We start from the raw sequence: 17,288 nt of genomic DNA on the forward strand, positions 1-17,288 counted from the left end.
TGCAAGTGGGAGATTGAAGGTATTTCGTATGCCCGAGAGACATATTAAATTAATGTGGCTAGTATGTTTTGATCCAAGTCGGGTCATACCCAATAACAAGCTTACCGACAACTTATTCGTATTTAATCTTAGCGATTGGTTCGTTGATTATAATACACTACACTTGAATTATAAGAAAAATGGTTTTATTAAATCACTTGATATGTATATATATAAATTATGGAATAATTTATATAACGAGAATTTAGTTATCTATAGGTTAAATAATTAATTAAGTTATGTTACATTTTATAAAATGGGTTTTATAAAAAGTGTACATAACAAATAATATGGAAGTTTATAAAATATGTTTTTTATAAAAACTATTTTATAAAGTGGAAGTGGCATTGGGAGTGCAAGTTTGCATGCCCTAGACACATTTAATTGGTCATTTAATGTGGTTGCTTCCCATCTCCATATGCATAAGTATCTAGGCACTTTGGGTACTACAGACACATGCAAATACACATATCAAGAATTTGAAAAACTCTCTTTTTCCTTTGGCTTGGGCTGGCCAAAATATTCAAGAAAAAGAAAGGTGTTCTTGAGTTTTACAAGGCAATTCAAGTGTAGAAAAATCCTAACCAAAAACTAGAAGGTGTTGGTGTTTAGCTTGTGGTATTACTACTTGAGGTTTCATCCATTTGAAGCTTGCATTCTTCATCATCATCTTCGCCATCTACCTCCTAGATGGTATAATCTCCTTTCTATCTTGTAGTTTGTAAGTATATTTCACAACTTGATCCTATTTTGGGATTTAACTTTAATTGGTTAAAGTATAACATGTTTGTAATCAGTTATACATGCTTCCGCTTTGTTTATTTCCTAAATGGTTTTAAGAATCTTTGAAACATGTTAAATCCCAACAACGAGCTTGATAAAAAGATGGTAACGGTGTGATGTGAGCGAGTTGAGAGCCGATGGTGTCAAAATTGTCATTCAATCCAGCGATCACTTGAAATACCATCCTCGGATCTGATACTTTATCATCGATATTACCAAGTTGGTCTGCAATACTCTTAATTTCTTGACAATAAGCAGATATATTCAGTAAATTGTCAAGTTTGATGTTAGTAAACTGACGTTGCAGGTAAAGTGCACGCGAACTCTTATTATCTTGGAACATATCCTGGATTTGTGTCCATGTTTTAGCTGTTGTGGAATCAGCCTCGAAGATGTTATTAAGAAGTTCAAGTGAGATTGTGCCATAAATCCATTGGAGAACCATAGCATCGAGACGCGACCAGGAGGGATTTTGGGTATTTGGAGTGGTGGTGTTCGTGGTGGTAGAAGATTCAGTTGTGGATTGGACAGCAGGTGGAATGATGTGATCCAGTACATCGAATGCACACAAGTTTATTTTGAACAATTCTCCCATGTATTGTATTGTGCTTTATCGAGTTCAAGTGTTATAGGAATATGATTTTTGATGTTGGATACTGTGAAGGCAGGGTGATATTTGTTCTCTGCCATGGAGAGAAGATGATGATGATTAGTATTCGGCAAGAAGAACAGAGAAGAAAACGATGGAAGAATTAGGGATTTTGGCTTGATACCATGTAAGTAAATATGATCGATGATTTATTCATGAATAGAATACCGTATATATACAATTAAATGTGATCCCTATACTCCACAAAGTTAGGCTACAATTTTGAAATTGATTTACATGATCATTACTATCTACAAGTAATATCCATATGCTAAGAATAAGGAGATTGCACAGCTTATTATGTGATACACATCTACATATCCAATATATGTCTAATATATATGGCTAAATCAATCATTATATGTATATATGTATAAATATTGTGTTATAGCTCATGTGGTAGTGGTCTGCCTCTCTTAGCGAGAGATTAGGAGTTCGACTCGCGTGGGGTGCAACATTGCACACAAGGGGTGGTTTAGTCAATCTGGGTGATCCCGAACTGCTGTTCAAAAAAGAACCATGTATATATGTATATATTATTTATTACTATTACTATATATATTATTCCTAATGCTTAACCGAATAGAGGAAATTATAGGGTTAGTGTTTTCATATGAATATTTTCCTCTGTTTTAGATAGCGGAAATAAAATCTTCTTGTTGAAACTCTTTTTTCTTAAGAATTCATAAAGTTGTTAAATTAAATTGAAATGTACGGACATGCATGAGTGGTCACCATAACCCATTAAATCGCATATATTTAAATAAAAAAACATCTCACCCGGTAGCCTGAACAAAAAAAGCATTATCCATTTACCCGTTTAAAGAGTCTCTTATGATCTATGTACAAATATATTAAACATGTTCTAGTGCTTAACAACAGCCCTTAGGGCTTTCGTTAATGATTTTCGTAATAAAAATAGCATGTTAATATTTACGAATTACGTTATAGGATAAGCAAGTTTATATGGATCATAGACCAATATTACAAGAGATTTTACTAGAGCATGTGAGGGAATCACTTATCACCATCTCGTATCGTTACCCTGAAATCTCAAACGATGAAGAAGATTTTGTGGTTAAAAAGGTAGTTGATGAATTAAGAGCCAAACTAATGGCCATCACAGCTTATACTCCATCGCTGGATTGCGCATGTAACAATTGCAATGGCATCACAACTTAATATATGATGACATCATGCTTTGATCATGAAAATGTGATCCCAATCTTATAGTTCGATTATCTTTTTTGTAAAAATTCACCCTTATTAACATTGTTAGTCAATACGACTGTCATATTTTAACTTATAGTAATAGTCTATGATTTTTGTGTGTGTGTGATTTTACACTCTGTTATGTTCAAAGATGATTATTATTGAAGATTAGTATGTTATTTTCTATACATAGATATTTGACCTTGAAGAAAGGTTTAAAAGGAATCAGATATCGATCATATACTTCGACTTATACCATGATTTATATAGATAATTGAAGATCAAACCTTGGAATAATATGATTTATTTGAAACAACTGAGATATCAGTTAGTAGAAGTTGAGGAAGAAACAAAAAAAAATAAAAAAAAAAATGGTAGGACATGATGTATATATAAAATCTAGTGAGAAGCATCTTCTTCTTCACAGAACTTTGTATACTCTTTTGAACCCATTAAAGATTCCAATTCTGATGGGTTGCTGGGTTTCACCTTTATCATCCATCCGTCTTCATACGGGCTCGAATTGATCTTCAACATCAATTAAAATCACTTATTAGTCATCAACAAAACACCATTTCAACAGATTTTGTCTTTTAAAGCTCAAATATTTAGTTTTTAAGTAGAAAATTCACAAATAGATAATTACCAAACCAGGAGTCTCAGAAAGTTTTGAGTTCACTTCAACAATCTCTCCCGAGATGGGCGAGTTAATGTCGCTGGTGGCTTTGACACTTTCGACCGCACCGAAACCGGTTGCTTTGGTTACCGAGACACCGGTTTCGGGTAAATCAACAAACACCACCTCTCCAAGATGGTCCTGCACCAATCAAAACGACAAATATTATTTGGTTACCAAGTTGGTTCATGTTAACTGGTCAACAGGAGAGTTGGGATTTATACATACTTTTACGCCTTTTATTATTTTTTAAAGAATTAAAGAAAGAAAAGAACCTGAGCATGGTCAGTAATACCAATGGTAGCAACAGAGCCTTCATGTTTCACCCATTCATGTGAATTTGCATACTTTAGCCCATCCAAAACTGCAAACAAATAACACCAATGCACATGGATAAAATTCCTAATTTGCCCTTCAAAATTTGACTACTTTGAAGAATAAACAACATAGAGGAAGCCAGGAAGAGTATTGGAAGGGTAGAAATGTAAAAATACCTGAAGAGAAGCATCTTGAAAGAGGTGAGAAATGAGGTGTGGTTGCACAAGATAGCTTTAGTGCATTGGCTGTAGAAGAAGCCCACATTCTAAGAGCCATTTTAGTGTGTAATAAGTGAGTGAGTGTGTGTGTGTGTGTGTGTGTGTGTGTGTGTTATTGTGTGTGTTTGTTTGGTTCAGGAATAAGAAGATATGATAGGGATTGAGTAGTGGTGTGTTTTTTTACAAAAGGTTTTTGTTATCTTTAGATGAATGGTAGGCAATGAAGGCCTCATCTGATCAACTCCTTTTCAAGGGCTACTCGCTTTTTAATTTCTTTCATATTTCCCTTAGTTTTTGGTAGTATTTGATTTTATACCCCTATCTATCTCGAAAATCGAAATAACCCACTTAGACCACGTATAACTAAAATACTCGCCTCTCTGAATAATCTGAACAGAAAAAACCTTATATGTTTAGTATTTAACAGTTGATATTTTATATATTAAAACGTATATCGGACTACATGTGTTCCACTTATGTTTTAATGGTTAAAAACAAAGGGTTTCAACTAACTTAGTCCTATACTCCTATTCCAAAGTCATATTAAAATATGAGAATACTTGATAACAAGTACTAACATCCAACTATGTTTATAAACAAAACTAAGATTCTGAACTCAACACAGTTTAAACTCGAAACCGGACAAACTGTGATGAAGACGAGCAGCTCAGCTGCAAATCCGGAACCACGTATGTGCTACATCATAAAGCTCAAGTATATGCGCAAAGTCAAACAGAAAAAAAGAAGGTCTAAACCACAAAATATCACATAACTTGTTTCATCATTAAGCAAAACAAAATGAGGTCAAAATTTCAACGGTTCTACCTTGTTACGACAACTTTCCTGACGCACCTACACTAGCGGAAGCAAGGATATAATTGTTTGAGACAAACTTGCGAGAAATAATAGAAAACAAAGTAAAGTAACTGATAACACGACGATTTAACGTGGTTCGGCAAAACCCTGCCTACGTCCACCCCAAGAGTTCCCTTTATTCATATAATATAAAAGATCCCGGTACAAGAAAAAGTATACTATGAGTTAACCCAAACCCAAGCCCCTTAGATTTTAGGATAAAATCTAAGTTTCCCGTACACCCTTTTACACTCCTTACAAGAATAAAACTCTCGACCTCACAAATAAACATACTCCGTTGATAAACCCTATCAGCTATGTTTTTCTATCATTTGTGATCTTGTGATCCTCACTTGGATGGATGCCTTCACGTTCTATGTTCATCACCTATTTATAATACTAACAAATATACATGTACATCTTTAAGCATGCATATGCAAAATGCAAATTGACAACCTCTTCTCAACTTTCTTGACTTTTGAACGTCTAGAACCTAACAAAGATAGGCAACCAAACCCACATGCATTCCATGCAAAAGACCAATTGAATTTGCCTACATAAATGTTAGTCAAAAATTTGGACTCCGTCCAACAATCTCCACCTTGACGAACATTTATGTTGTTCGTCACCGAAAATACTATAACCTAGTATTTTCACCATTGGCCTCCGTTATCACCGCTGCACACACCTTGAATCACCTCGGTCCTAAACCCTATTCAAATAAAATCGGCCAATAACCATGTGCAGCTGACCCTGTCAACTTACCTAGTTGACTCCGGAGAGGCGTCTCGAATCACCTCTTCCACCACAGTAGGATTTTCCTTCTCACCATCGTCTATCTTGATCAAACATGTCCCACATGTTCCCGATCTATTTTCCTGGTGCACGCTTTCAAAACCTTCGAGACACGTGTACATCTTGTACTCGCCATCACACGATATAAACCCTCATATTTCTCTCCCTTCATCAGGACCTTTACGCCATGTGTGATTTTCATAACTCCACCTACGGCCGAATAGCCGTATCCTTGAGAATCCAACTGGCTTAAGGAAATTAGATTCTTGCACATCTTTGGCGCGTACGCCACGCCACGCCACCAAGAGTGTAAGCAGCTCCGTGAGACAATTTTATTTTCACTATGCCAACACCCTCAACATAACATGTTGAACCATCACCTAAAGTCAGCACCCCCGCTTTCTTTAATATTAGCTTATCAAAACAAGCTTTCTTGGAACACAAATGCATCGTACAACCAGAATCTAAAATCTATTCATCTTGAGCAGAAGTAGAACTTTTGGGGACTGTGAGAACATCTCCTAAATTAATCGATTCATTAACTGCTACCGCAGCAGATGAACCCCCATATTTATCTTCACCATTCTTCCAGAGTGGACAATCCTTCTTGTAGGACCCCACTCTTGACATTTGAAGCACTGGATACCCTTCATGCCGTCTCTCGATCTAGACCTATTGTTATCACTAGATCTCTTCTCGGCAAGCCTTCCCCTTCCATGACCAACCGTAGCAAATCCATGCTCAAAACGGTCACTGGATCTTCGTCTCCTATCTTGTGATAAGATTACCGGTACTACCTCCTCCATCTTTACATTAGCATTTCCGTAAAGAACAGTAGTGACCATAATATCATACGAACTGGGAAGAGAGGTAAGAAGAATAAGGGTCTTATCTTCTTCCTCCATATAAACCTCAACTTATTCAAGTTGATTAACCAGACCATTAAATACATCCATGTGTTCAATAATATACCAATCGTCATCCGCAATCTCAAATGGCTCCACCTTAAATTGTATACCGCCGTTTCTCGCCATCTCCAAACAAAAACTATCCGAAACACCTGGAAGCTCTGATACCACTTGTTAAGACAACTTTCCTGACGCACCCACACTAGCGGAAGCAAGGATATAATTGTTTGAGACAAACTTGCGAGAAATAATAGAAAACAAAGTAAAGTAACTGATAACACGACGATTTAATGTGGTTCGGCAAAACTCTGCCTACGTCCACCCCAAGAGTTTCCTTTATTCATATAATATAAAAGATCCTGGTACAAGAAAAAGTACACTATGAGTTAACCCAAACCCAAGCACCTTAGATTTTAGGATAAAATCTAAGTTTCCCGTACACCCTTTTACACTCCTTACAAGAATAAAACTCTCGACCTCACAAATAAACATACTCCGTTGATAAACCCTATCAACTATGTTTTTCTCTCATTTGTGATCTTGTGATCCTCACTTGGATGGATGCCTTCACGTTCTATGTTCATCACCTATTTATAATACTAACAAATATACATGTACATCTTTAAGCATGCACATGCAAAATGCAAATGGACAACCTCTTCCCAACTTTCTTGACTTTTGAACGTCTAGAACCTAACAAAGTTAGGCAACTAAACCCACATGCATTCCATGCAAAAGATAAATTGAATTTGTCTACATAAATGTTAGTCAAAAATTTGGACTCCGTCCAACATAATCTCTTTAGACAAGACAAACTAAGTACACAAGGGTATTCTACCTCTGTTACAAATGAAAAAAATTTAAAAGAAAATAAAAAATTAACAAACTGTTACATACATTTGTAGTGAATGATAATAACATAGCAATGTTCAATATATTTGTTTCTAACCTCTTGCAGATGCGCCTTGGAAGATTAAACCGCTTGGAAACAAAATTTTCGAGGATTAACAGAGTGAAAAAATGTCGAACTATTGTTGACTTGGTTTGTTTCAGCAAGCACACCCACCAGATTCAGGCTGGGATGAAGTCACGCTTGACGACTTCAAATTTACATCAACCATTTCTTCATGTTTTGTTGCAGATAGTGTTTTTATTCCAGGTAACGCTGCAGCTATTTTTCTAAATAAAGCATGTAATAATAACATCACCAGTAATTATTTTATATTATATATTAGCATAAGTTCTAAGACCATCTTTATCGCGCCGGTGTTAGGCTACAGGTGCACCCAACACGCCACTAGCACGCTGCTAGCGCGCCGTGTTGGAGAGTTTGAGGCGAGACGTGCTAGAACCAGGCACGGAGAAATGTGAAGTGTGTTCGATGATGGTAGGCAATGTGGAGGAGTCTCAATGGTTCATTTTCAACGGATATATAATATATACGTTTGAATTTAATTATTAAAAAATATTTAATAGCCTTTTTTATATATAAATACTACACAGTCAACACAATTTTTATACAATTTCAACTCACATTTCTCTATTTCTTCCACTCTTTTACTTCCAATTTCTAACAACAATACATCAAACATGAATGCTTATTTAGCTATTGTCGATGATTCGTCGGCGATTTATTGTTAAATGTTATGGGTACGTACGCCGAAGAGCTAGACCGAGAAGCTGATGAAGGCTCAAGTCAGAGACCTCCACGAGCACCCCGAACGTATTTTCATAGGGATCATGAAGGTGCAGCACAACGTCTACGGAACGACTATTTTTGTGATGATCATACGTTTCCTGATCATAAATTTAAAAGACGATTTCAAATGCAACCGCAATTGTTCATACGTATCATAACAGGTATATCTGAATGCTCTATTAATCCTTTCCCCGATCACCATTGTTTGATTCCATTAAGAACAGTACAGCTCCACCTTCACCATTTATCGTAAATGGTCATGACTACACACATAGTTATTATCTCGCTGATGGTATTTACTTGGATTGGGCTACACTTATTAAAGCATATGTGACAACCTGGAAATTTCTGACCAAATTTAAACTTGATATTTATATGTTTCCGACACGATAAGCAAAGTCTGTAATGTTGAAATCTCAAAAACTATGAACTGTGTTCATGTAATCAATTACCCTTTGACTGCTCTTGACGATTCATGAACAATTATGTGTAAATAGATATGTATGAATATATACTTATGTGTGGTTATTAAATTGAGAAATATTAAGAAAAATATTAAGTGGTTTGATTGACATGTAAATATATTAGGAAATCTATTTTTAGACTTGTAAACGTTAGCAAAATATCAAACGTATAATGTCATACTTATTCGTTATAGATAAACGTCTACGTAATAAAAGTGTTATGTGAAACGTGTATATATATATATATATATATATATATATATATATATATATATATATATATATATATATATATATATATATACAAGTATATTGAGCTTATATATAGGTGGTTTCGAATACAATTAATAGAAATAAAATGTACTACGATATGTTTCGAAAGATTTGTACATTTTACAATATGTCAAGAAGTAAATTATTAAAGTTATTATCATTATCTTTTACTATTATAAATTTTAGAAATTATATACAATGATTTGAGTGTCACGTCTTCTTTAAAAAGAAAATAACTTTATAAATATCTGGAACCACTTTGACAAATTATACCGAGTCATTTTAATAAGGATAAAGGTTTTAACGTTATCTTAAAATTTAGAATCTTTATAGAAACCTTTTGACAAATTTCAAATGATAACGGTTCGTGATTTAATTAAATATAAATATATATATATAACTTGCAAAGTGTAATTAAAAACGTGTTTATATATATTTCGAATTATTTAATAAACGATATTAGTATTCGATTAATGACTCGATTGATATTTAAATAAGTTAATTAGAATATTTGAGAAGTCAGAGTAAACGCTGGTATATAAACGACTCATACCAATTTATGTTATATTATGAAAACGATTTTTAACTAAATAATAAACTTTGAAATATAATTAGTGAGAAACTAAATATTTTATTATTTATATATATATAAATTTATATTTCTAAGTAAAAATATATATGTTTTACAAAGTGATAAAATATAATATTAACTTAGTAATATAACGCTTTGATAATATATATATATATATATATATATATATATATATATATATATATATATATATATATATATATATATATATATATATATATATATATATATATATATATATATATATTAGCAAGTAACGAGACATCGATTTTAAGAAGAAAATGACCATAACACTCAAACGTGCAAGTTATATTCTAAGTGATATAGTTTATCGATGATTAAGTCTAATTATTGATAAAGGTACACGTCGCGTAACGTAAAGTATTAGTTTTCTAAGCATACGAAAATGAGTTCGAGAACCGAAATCGGGACATAAGTCGAGCGTAAACGTACAAATTACTGGAACAAAAATTGCAAGTCATCTATACTCATAAATATTATATAATATATATATAATTATATAAATTAATTAATTATATATATTAAATATTAATAAAAAGTGTCGGCAGCATAGTAAACGAGCTTTGTGAACTTTCCCATCGAGCCAGCGATCGCATGGCTAACCCATACAAATCCCATGCGATCGCATGGGTAGTAGGTGATGCCAACATTCTATAAATTGATCGATTTGCGTTTCTGTAGTTCATTATTTTCACACACACCGTATACAATTATCATATATTATTATTATTATTATTATTATTATTATTATTATTATTATTATTATTATTATTATTATTATTATTATTATTATTATTATTATTATTAAGATTAATATTATTAATCTTATTATTATTTAGTAGTAATAATATTATTATTATTAGTATTATACATAAAATACTACGACGAGGATATGATCGAGCGATTTCTAAACGAGTTTTTGAGAGGGATAGAGCTAAAGAAATTATGGGTTATAGCTATGGAGGTTATGAGTATGAATCGGGGGTATAGCTCGTGAGGCCAACCTAGTGTTTATCGTCTCCGTTGTGTCTACGTACTTTCCTACAATATTGAATCCCAATATTGATACGTGAGCACTCATAACTTAACTTTTATATATTATTAGTGTATCTCTGACTAGTGCTCGAGTAGATACGATTATGCATGCATGTATGTTTAATTTAGTCGTTAGATAGTTTTGATGAATCTTAAGTTTGATACATATGCTACTAGGATAAGGTATATGATATGTATGTCGTTGGAAAGCTGGCGAAAAATTAAGAACTTTTCATTTAGAACTCGTGTGATTTCGATGAACGGATTAAAAGATATGGTCAACTGAATTTTTGTATTAATATTAAAATGATGATTATTATTATTACTATCGTCTTTATTATTATTATCTAATAATTATTATTATTATCGTTATGGTTATCGTTATCGTTATCGTTATCGTTATCGTTATCCTTGTTATCCTCGTTATTATCGTTATTATTATTATTATTATTATTATTATTATTATTATCTAAGAATCAATAATAATAATAATAATAATAATAATATTATTATTATTATTATTATTAAAATAATTAAATTTTTTTAAACTATCATTTTATTATTTTTATCGTCATTATTATTATTAAAAGTATCATTAATATTAAAACCATCATTTTTATTAAAATTATCATTTTTAATAGAAATATCATTGTTATTATAAAATATCATTATTATAATCATTTTAGTATTATTATTATTATTAAAAATTATCATTTTGACTAGAATTATTATTTTTTATATAAAATATTATTATTACTACAGTTAATATTAAAAAGTATTGTTATTATTATAATTATCATGGTTGTCAAAAAATATCATTATAAATCTTTAAACTTATATTTTCATTTAAATTATTATTTTTATTATTATTAGTATTGTTAATAACAACAATATTATTAACATTGTTATTATCATTAACATGATTATAATATTTTTTATCATTATTAGTAACATTATTATTATGACATTAGTATTATTATAAAATATTATTATTAACTATCAAAATTATTATTATCTTAGTAAATATAAATATTGTTATAATTAATATTATTATTATCACAAAATAATACAACTTTTATTTATTATTATTATTATCAATATTATTTTATCAAATGAATATGTGATACAAAGATATTTTTACCACATGTAATATAATTACATTAATAATACATACCACTATATTTTTATGATATTAAGTGAACTTAATAAATGTTATTACTTGAAATATATAAAAGTATATTTTTTTATCATATATAAACTTTAATATAAATTTTTATTTATTAATAAATGGTTTGCATTATTTACTATAATAAACTCTGATATATATATATATATATATATATATATATATATATATATATATATATATATATATATATATATATATATATATATATATATATATATATAGACGACTATATTTAAGTTATATAATAAACATGTATAGTTTTTGAAAGCCATCTTGAGTCAAATTGACTTTTGTTGACTTCTGCATATCGATCTCGAGCATTAGGATTGTGATACACTACGACTCGACCTAAATTGTTAGACAGATATTGACCAACATATAAATATATATATATATATATATTTAATATAGGTTCGTGAATCCGAGGCCAACCTTGCATTGTTCAATGTCATCATATGTATTTTTACTACAAAATACAGTATTGTGAGTTTCATTTGCTCCCTTTTTAAATGCTTTTGCAATATATATTTTTGGGACTGAGAATACATGTGCTGCTTTTATAAATGTTTTACGAAATAGACACAAGTAATCGAAACTACATTCTATGGTTGGATTATCGAATCGAATATGCCCCTTTTCAGTCTGGTAATCTAAGAATTAGGGAACAGACACCCTAATTGACGCGAATCCTAAAGATAGATCTATCGGGCCCAACAAGCCCCATCCATATCGCGGATGCTTTAGTACTTCGAATTTAGCATGTTCGAAGTTGTCCTGGAATGATGGGGATATTCTATATGCATCTTGTTAAGGTCGGTTACCAGGTGTTCAATCCATATGAATGATTTTTATCTCTATGTAGTTTGCGAAATGCCTGATATGAGATGTATATTTATGAGAAATGGAAATGAAAATCTTGTGGTCTATTAAAATTATGGAAATGATTGATTACGATAAACTAATGAACTCACCAACCTTTTGGTTGACATTTGAAAGCATGTTTATTCTCAGGTTTGAAAGAAATCTTCCGCTGTGCATTTTCTCATTTTAAAGATATTACTTGGAGTCACTTATGACATATTTCAAAAGACGTTGCATTCAAGTCGTTGAGTTCAATAAAGATTATTATTAAGTAAATGGCGGAATAGGTCATTTATAGTTTGGATATTATGAAATGGTATGCATGCCTGTCAACTTTCAATGTAATGAAAGTTTGTCTTTTAAAAACGAATGCTATGTTTGTAAAATGTATCATATAGAGGTCAAATACCTCACAATGTAACCATATGTTATTGTATTCGTCCTTATAGATTTGGACGGGTCGATTCATGTGTATCAGAGCGGTGGTCTTAGCGAACCAGGTCTTGCATTAGTGTGTCTAACTGATAGTTGTTTAGATGCATTAGTGAGTCTGGACTTCGACCGTGTCTGCATGTCAAAAGTTTTGCTTATCATTTCGTGTCAAAAATTATTTGCTTATCATCCTTAAAGTCTATACATGTCTTTCTGCCTCTATTGCATAGACAGTGTATAGATAAATTCATATCTTAGCATATCTGTTACTGTAAGCTTTGCCTGACATATTCCGTAAATTCCTCCGTAGTTTACGACATCTCTTGTTCTATATATAGATATTCTATGTAATTAGAATATCATCCAATATCCGAAAATTATTTCATATCGAAAAATCCTTTATTCAGTCGTACGAAATGGAACTCGCCACTAGTTCAAGTTCCTCAGAATCTGACAGCTATTCCTCTAATCACCCGTCCTAATCCATCTGGACGAAGTCCATATCGATTACAAACGATTCACAATAGTTGATTATGTAGTGACCCAAACTTTTCCATGTTTATATATATATATTAAATGAAATTGTTATTTACATGATTAAGTATTTCCAACATGTTAAGCAATCGAACTTGTTAAGACTTGATTAATTGAAATAGGTTTCATATAGACAATTGACCACCCAAGTTGACCGGTGATTCACGAACGTTAAAACTTGTAAAAACTATATGATGACATATATATGGATATATATAGTTAACATGATATTATGGTAAGTAAACATATCATTAAGTATATTAACAATGAACTACATATGTAAAAGCAAGACTACTAACTTAATGATTTTGAAACGAGACATATATGTAACGATTATCGTTGTAACGGCATTTAATGTATATATATCATATTAAGAGATATTCATACATCATATTATCATGATAATATAATAATTTAAAATCTCATTTCATATTATAAACATTGGGTTAACAACATTTAACAAGATCGTTAACCTAAAGGTTTCAAAACAACACTTACATGTAACGACTAACGATGACATAACGACTCAGTTAAAATGTATATACATGTAGTGTTTTAATATGTATTCATACACTTTTGAAAGACTTCAAGACACTTATCAAAATACTTCTACTTAACAAAAATGCTTACAATTACATCCTCGTTCAATTTCATCAACAATTCTACTCGTATGCACCCTTATTCGTACTCGTACAATACACAGCTTTTAGATGTATGTACTAATGGTATATACACTCTAATGTTCAGCTCTTAGCAGCCCATGTGAGTCACCTAACACATGTGGGAACCATCATTTGGCAACTAGCATGAAATATCTCATAAAATTAGAAAAATATGAGTAATCATTCATGACTTATTTACATGAAAACAAAATTATATATCCTATATATCTAATCCATACACCAACGACCAAAAACACCTGCAAACACTTTCATTCTTCAATTTTCTTCATCTAATTGATCTCTCTCAAGTTCTATCTTCAAGTTCTAAGTGTTCTTCATAAATTCTACAAGTTCTAGTTTCATAAAATCAAGAATACTTCTAAGTTTGCTAGCTTACTTCCAATCTTGTAGAGTGATCATCCAACCTCAAGAAATCTTTCTTATTTATAGTAAGATATCTTTCTAATACAAGGTAATACTCATATTCAAACTTTGATTTAATTTCTATAACTATAACAATCTTATTTCGAGTGGAAATCTTACTTGAACTTGTTTTCGTGTCATGATTCTGCTTCAAGAACTTTCAAGCCATCCAAGGATCCTTTGAAGCTAGAACCATTTTTTTCATTTCCAGTAGCTTTATCCAGAAAACTTGAGGTAATAATAATGTTCATAACATCATTCGATTCATACATATAAAGCTATCTTATTCGAAGGTTTAAACTTGTAATCACTAGAACATAGTTTAGTTAATTCTAAACTTGTTCGCAAACAAAAGTTAATCTTTCTAACTTGACTTTTAAAATCAACTAAACACATATTCTACATCTATATGATATGCTAACTTAATGATTTAAAACCTGGAAACACGAAGAACACTGTAAAACCGGACAAACGCCGTCGTAGTAACACCGCGGGCTGTTTTGGGTTAGTTAATTAAAAACTATGATAAACTTTGATTTAAAAGTTTTTCTTCTGGGAAAATGATTTTTCTTATGAACATGAAACTATATCCAAAAATCATGGTTAAACTCAAAGTGAAAGTATGTTTTCTAAAATGGTCATCTTGACGTCGTTCTTTCGACTGAAATGACTACCTTTACAAAAACGACTTGTAACTTATATTTCCGACTATAAACCTATAATTTTTCTGTTTAGATTCATAAAATAGAGTTCAATATGAAACCATAGCAATTTGATTCACTCAAAACGGATTTAAAATGAAGAAGTTATGGGTAAAACAAGATTGGATATTTTTTGATTTTAGTAGCTACGGGAAATATTAACAATTCTATACAAATCATATCCTAGCTAACTTATATTGTATTATACATGTATTCTAATATATTGTATAATCTTGGGATACCATAGACACGTATGCAAATGTTTTGACATATCATATCGACCCATGTGTATATATTATTTGGAACAACCATAGACACTCTATATGCAGTAATGTGGGAGTTAGCTATACAGGGTTGAGGTTGATTCTAAAAATATATATACTTTGAGTTGTGATCTAGCCTGAGACGTGTATACACTGGGTCGTGGATTTATTCAAGATAATATATATCAATTTGTTTCAGTACATCTAACGTTGGACAACTAGTTGTAGGTTACTAACGAGGACAGGTGACTTAATAAACTTAAAACATCAAAATGTATTAAAAGTGTTGTAAATATATTTTGAATATACTTTGATATATATGTACATATTTGTTATAGGTTCGTGAATCGACCAGTGGCCAAGTCTTACTTCCCGACGAAGTAAAAATATGTGAAAGTGAGTTATAGTCCCACTTTTAAAATCTAATATTTTTGGGATGAGAATACATGCAGGTTTTATAAATGATTTACAAAATAGACACAAGTACGTGAAACTACATTCTATGGTCGAATTATCGAAATCGAATATGCCCCTTTTTATTAAGTCTGGTAATCTAAGAATTAGGGAACAGACACCCTAATTGACGCGAATCCTAAAGATAGATCTATTGGGCCTAACAAACCCCATCCAAAGTACCGGATGCTTTAGTACTTCAAAATTTATATCATATCCGAAGGGTGTCCCGGAATGATGGGGATATTCTTATATATGCATCTTGTTAATGTCAGTTACCAGGTGTTCACCATATGAATGATTTTTATCTCTATGTATGGGATGCGTATTGAAATATGAAATCTTGTGGTCTATTGTTACGATTTAATATATATAGGTTAAACCTATAACTCACCAACATTTTTGTTGACGTTTAAAGCATGTTTATTCTCAGGTGAATACTAAGAGCTTCCGCTGTTGCATACTAAAATAAGGACAAGATTTGGAGTCCATGTTTGTATGATATTGTGTAAAAACTGCATTCAAGAAACATATGTCGATGTAATATATTTCTATTGTAAACCATTATGTAATGGTCGTGTGTAAACAGTATATTTTAGATTATCATTATTTGATAATCTACGTAATGCTTTTGAAACCTTTATTGATAAAATAAAGGTTATGGTTGTTTTAAAAATGAAAACAGTCTTTGAAAAACGTCTCATATAGAGGTCAAAACCTCGCAACGAAATCAATTAATATGGAACGTTTATAATCAATATAAACGGGACATTTCAGTTGGTATCCGAGCATTGGTCTTAGAGAACCAGAATTTTGCATTAGTGTGTCTTATCGAGTTTGTTAGGATGCATTAGTGAGTCTGAACTTCGACCGTGTTTACTTGAAAAATGATTGCTTAACAAATTTTGTTGGAAACTATATATTTTTAACATGTGAATATTATGTGATATATTAATCTCTTAACGTGTTTGATATTATGTGATAGATGTCTACCTCTAGAACAAGTCCCATTGACTCACCTAATAATAATGAAGAGTCAAATGTAAATTGGAATGATTCATGGACTGATTCACAAGTTCCCGAAGAGGAACCGGAGGAAGAGTCGGAACCGGAAGAAGAATTGGAACCGGAAGAAGAATCGGAACTGGAAGAAGAAATAGAACCAGTGGGGGGAAATAATAAAACGGTTAAGTAGAAGAAAATCCTCAACCAACCGACCAAAGTTAATTATGG

At 31.5% G+C, this 17,288-nt stretch overlaps 2 protein-coding genes across 2 annotated transcripts; both read right to left on the bottom strand.

The window, feature by feature from the left end:
* Positions 1 to 874: 874 nt before the first annotated feature.
* On the bottom strand, positions 875 to 1,417 carry LOC139860421 (uncharacterized). Its single transcript, XM_071849181.1, has one exon. The coding sequence runs from the start codon at positions 1,415 to 1,417 to the stop codon at positions 875 to 877; it is 543 nt and encodes a 180-aa protein (XP_071705282.1).
* A 1,554-nt stretch (positions 1,418 to 2,971) lies between these two features.
* LOC139857443 (glycine cleavage system H protein, mitochondrial) lies at positions 2,972 to 4,128 on the bottom strand. Its single transcript, XM_071846193.1, has 4 exons — positions 3,854 to 4,128; positions 3,635 to 3,723; positions 3,330 to 3,500; positions 2,972 to 3,211 (listed from the first exon to the last, which is right to left on the bottom strand). Exons 1-4 carry the CDS (start codon positions 3,951 to 3,953, stop codon positions 3,083 to 3,085), a joined length of 489 nt encoding a protein of 162 aa, XP_071702294.1. The 5' UTR covers positions 3,954 to 4,128; the 3' UTR covers positions 2,972 to 3,082.
* Positions 4,129 to 17,288: the final 13,160 nt, after the last annotated feature.

This window comes from Rutidosis leptorrhynchoides, chromosome 7 (assembly GCF_046630445.1).
Source record: "Rutidosis leptorrhynchoides isolate AG116_Rl617_1_P2 chromosome 7, CSIRO_AGI_Rlap_v1, whole genome shotgun sequence".
Lineage (NCBI taxonomy): Eukaryota > Viridiplantae > Streptophyta > Magnoliopsida > Asterales > Asteraceae > Rutidosis > Rutidosis leptorrhynchoides.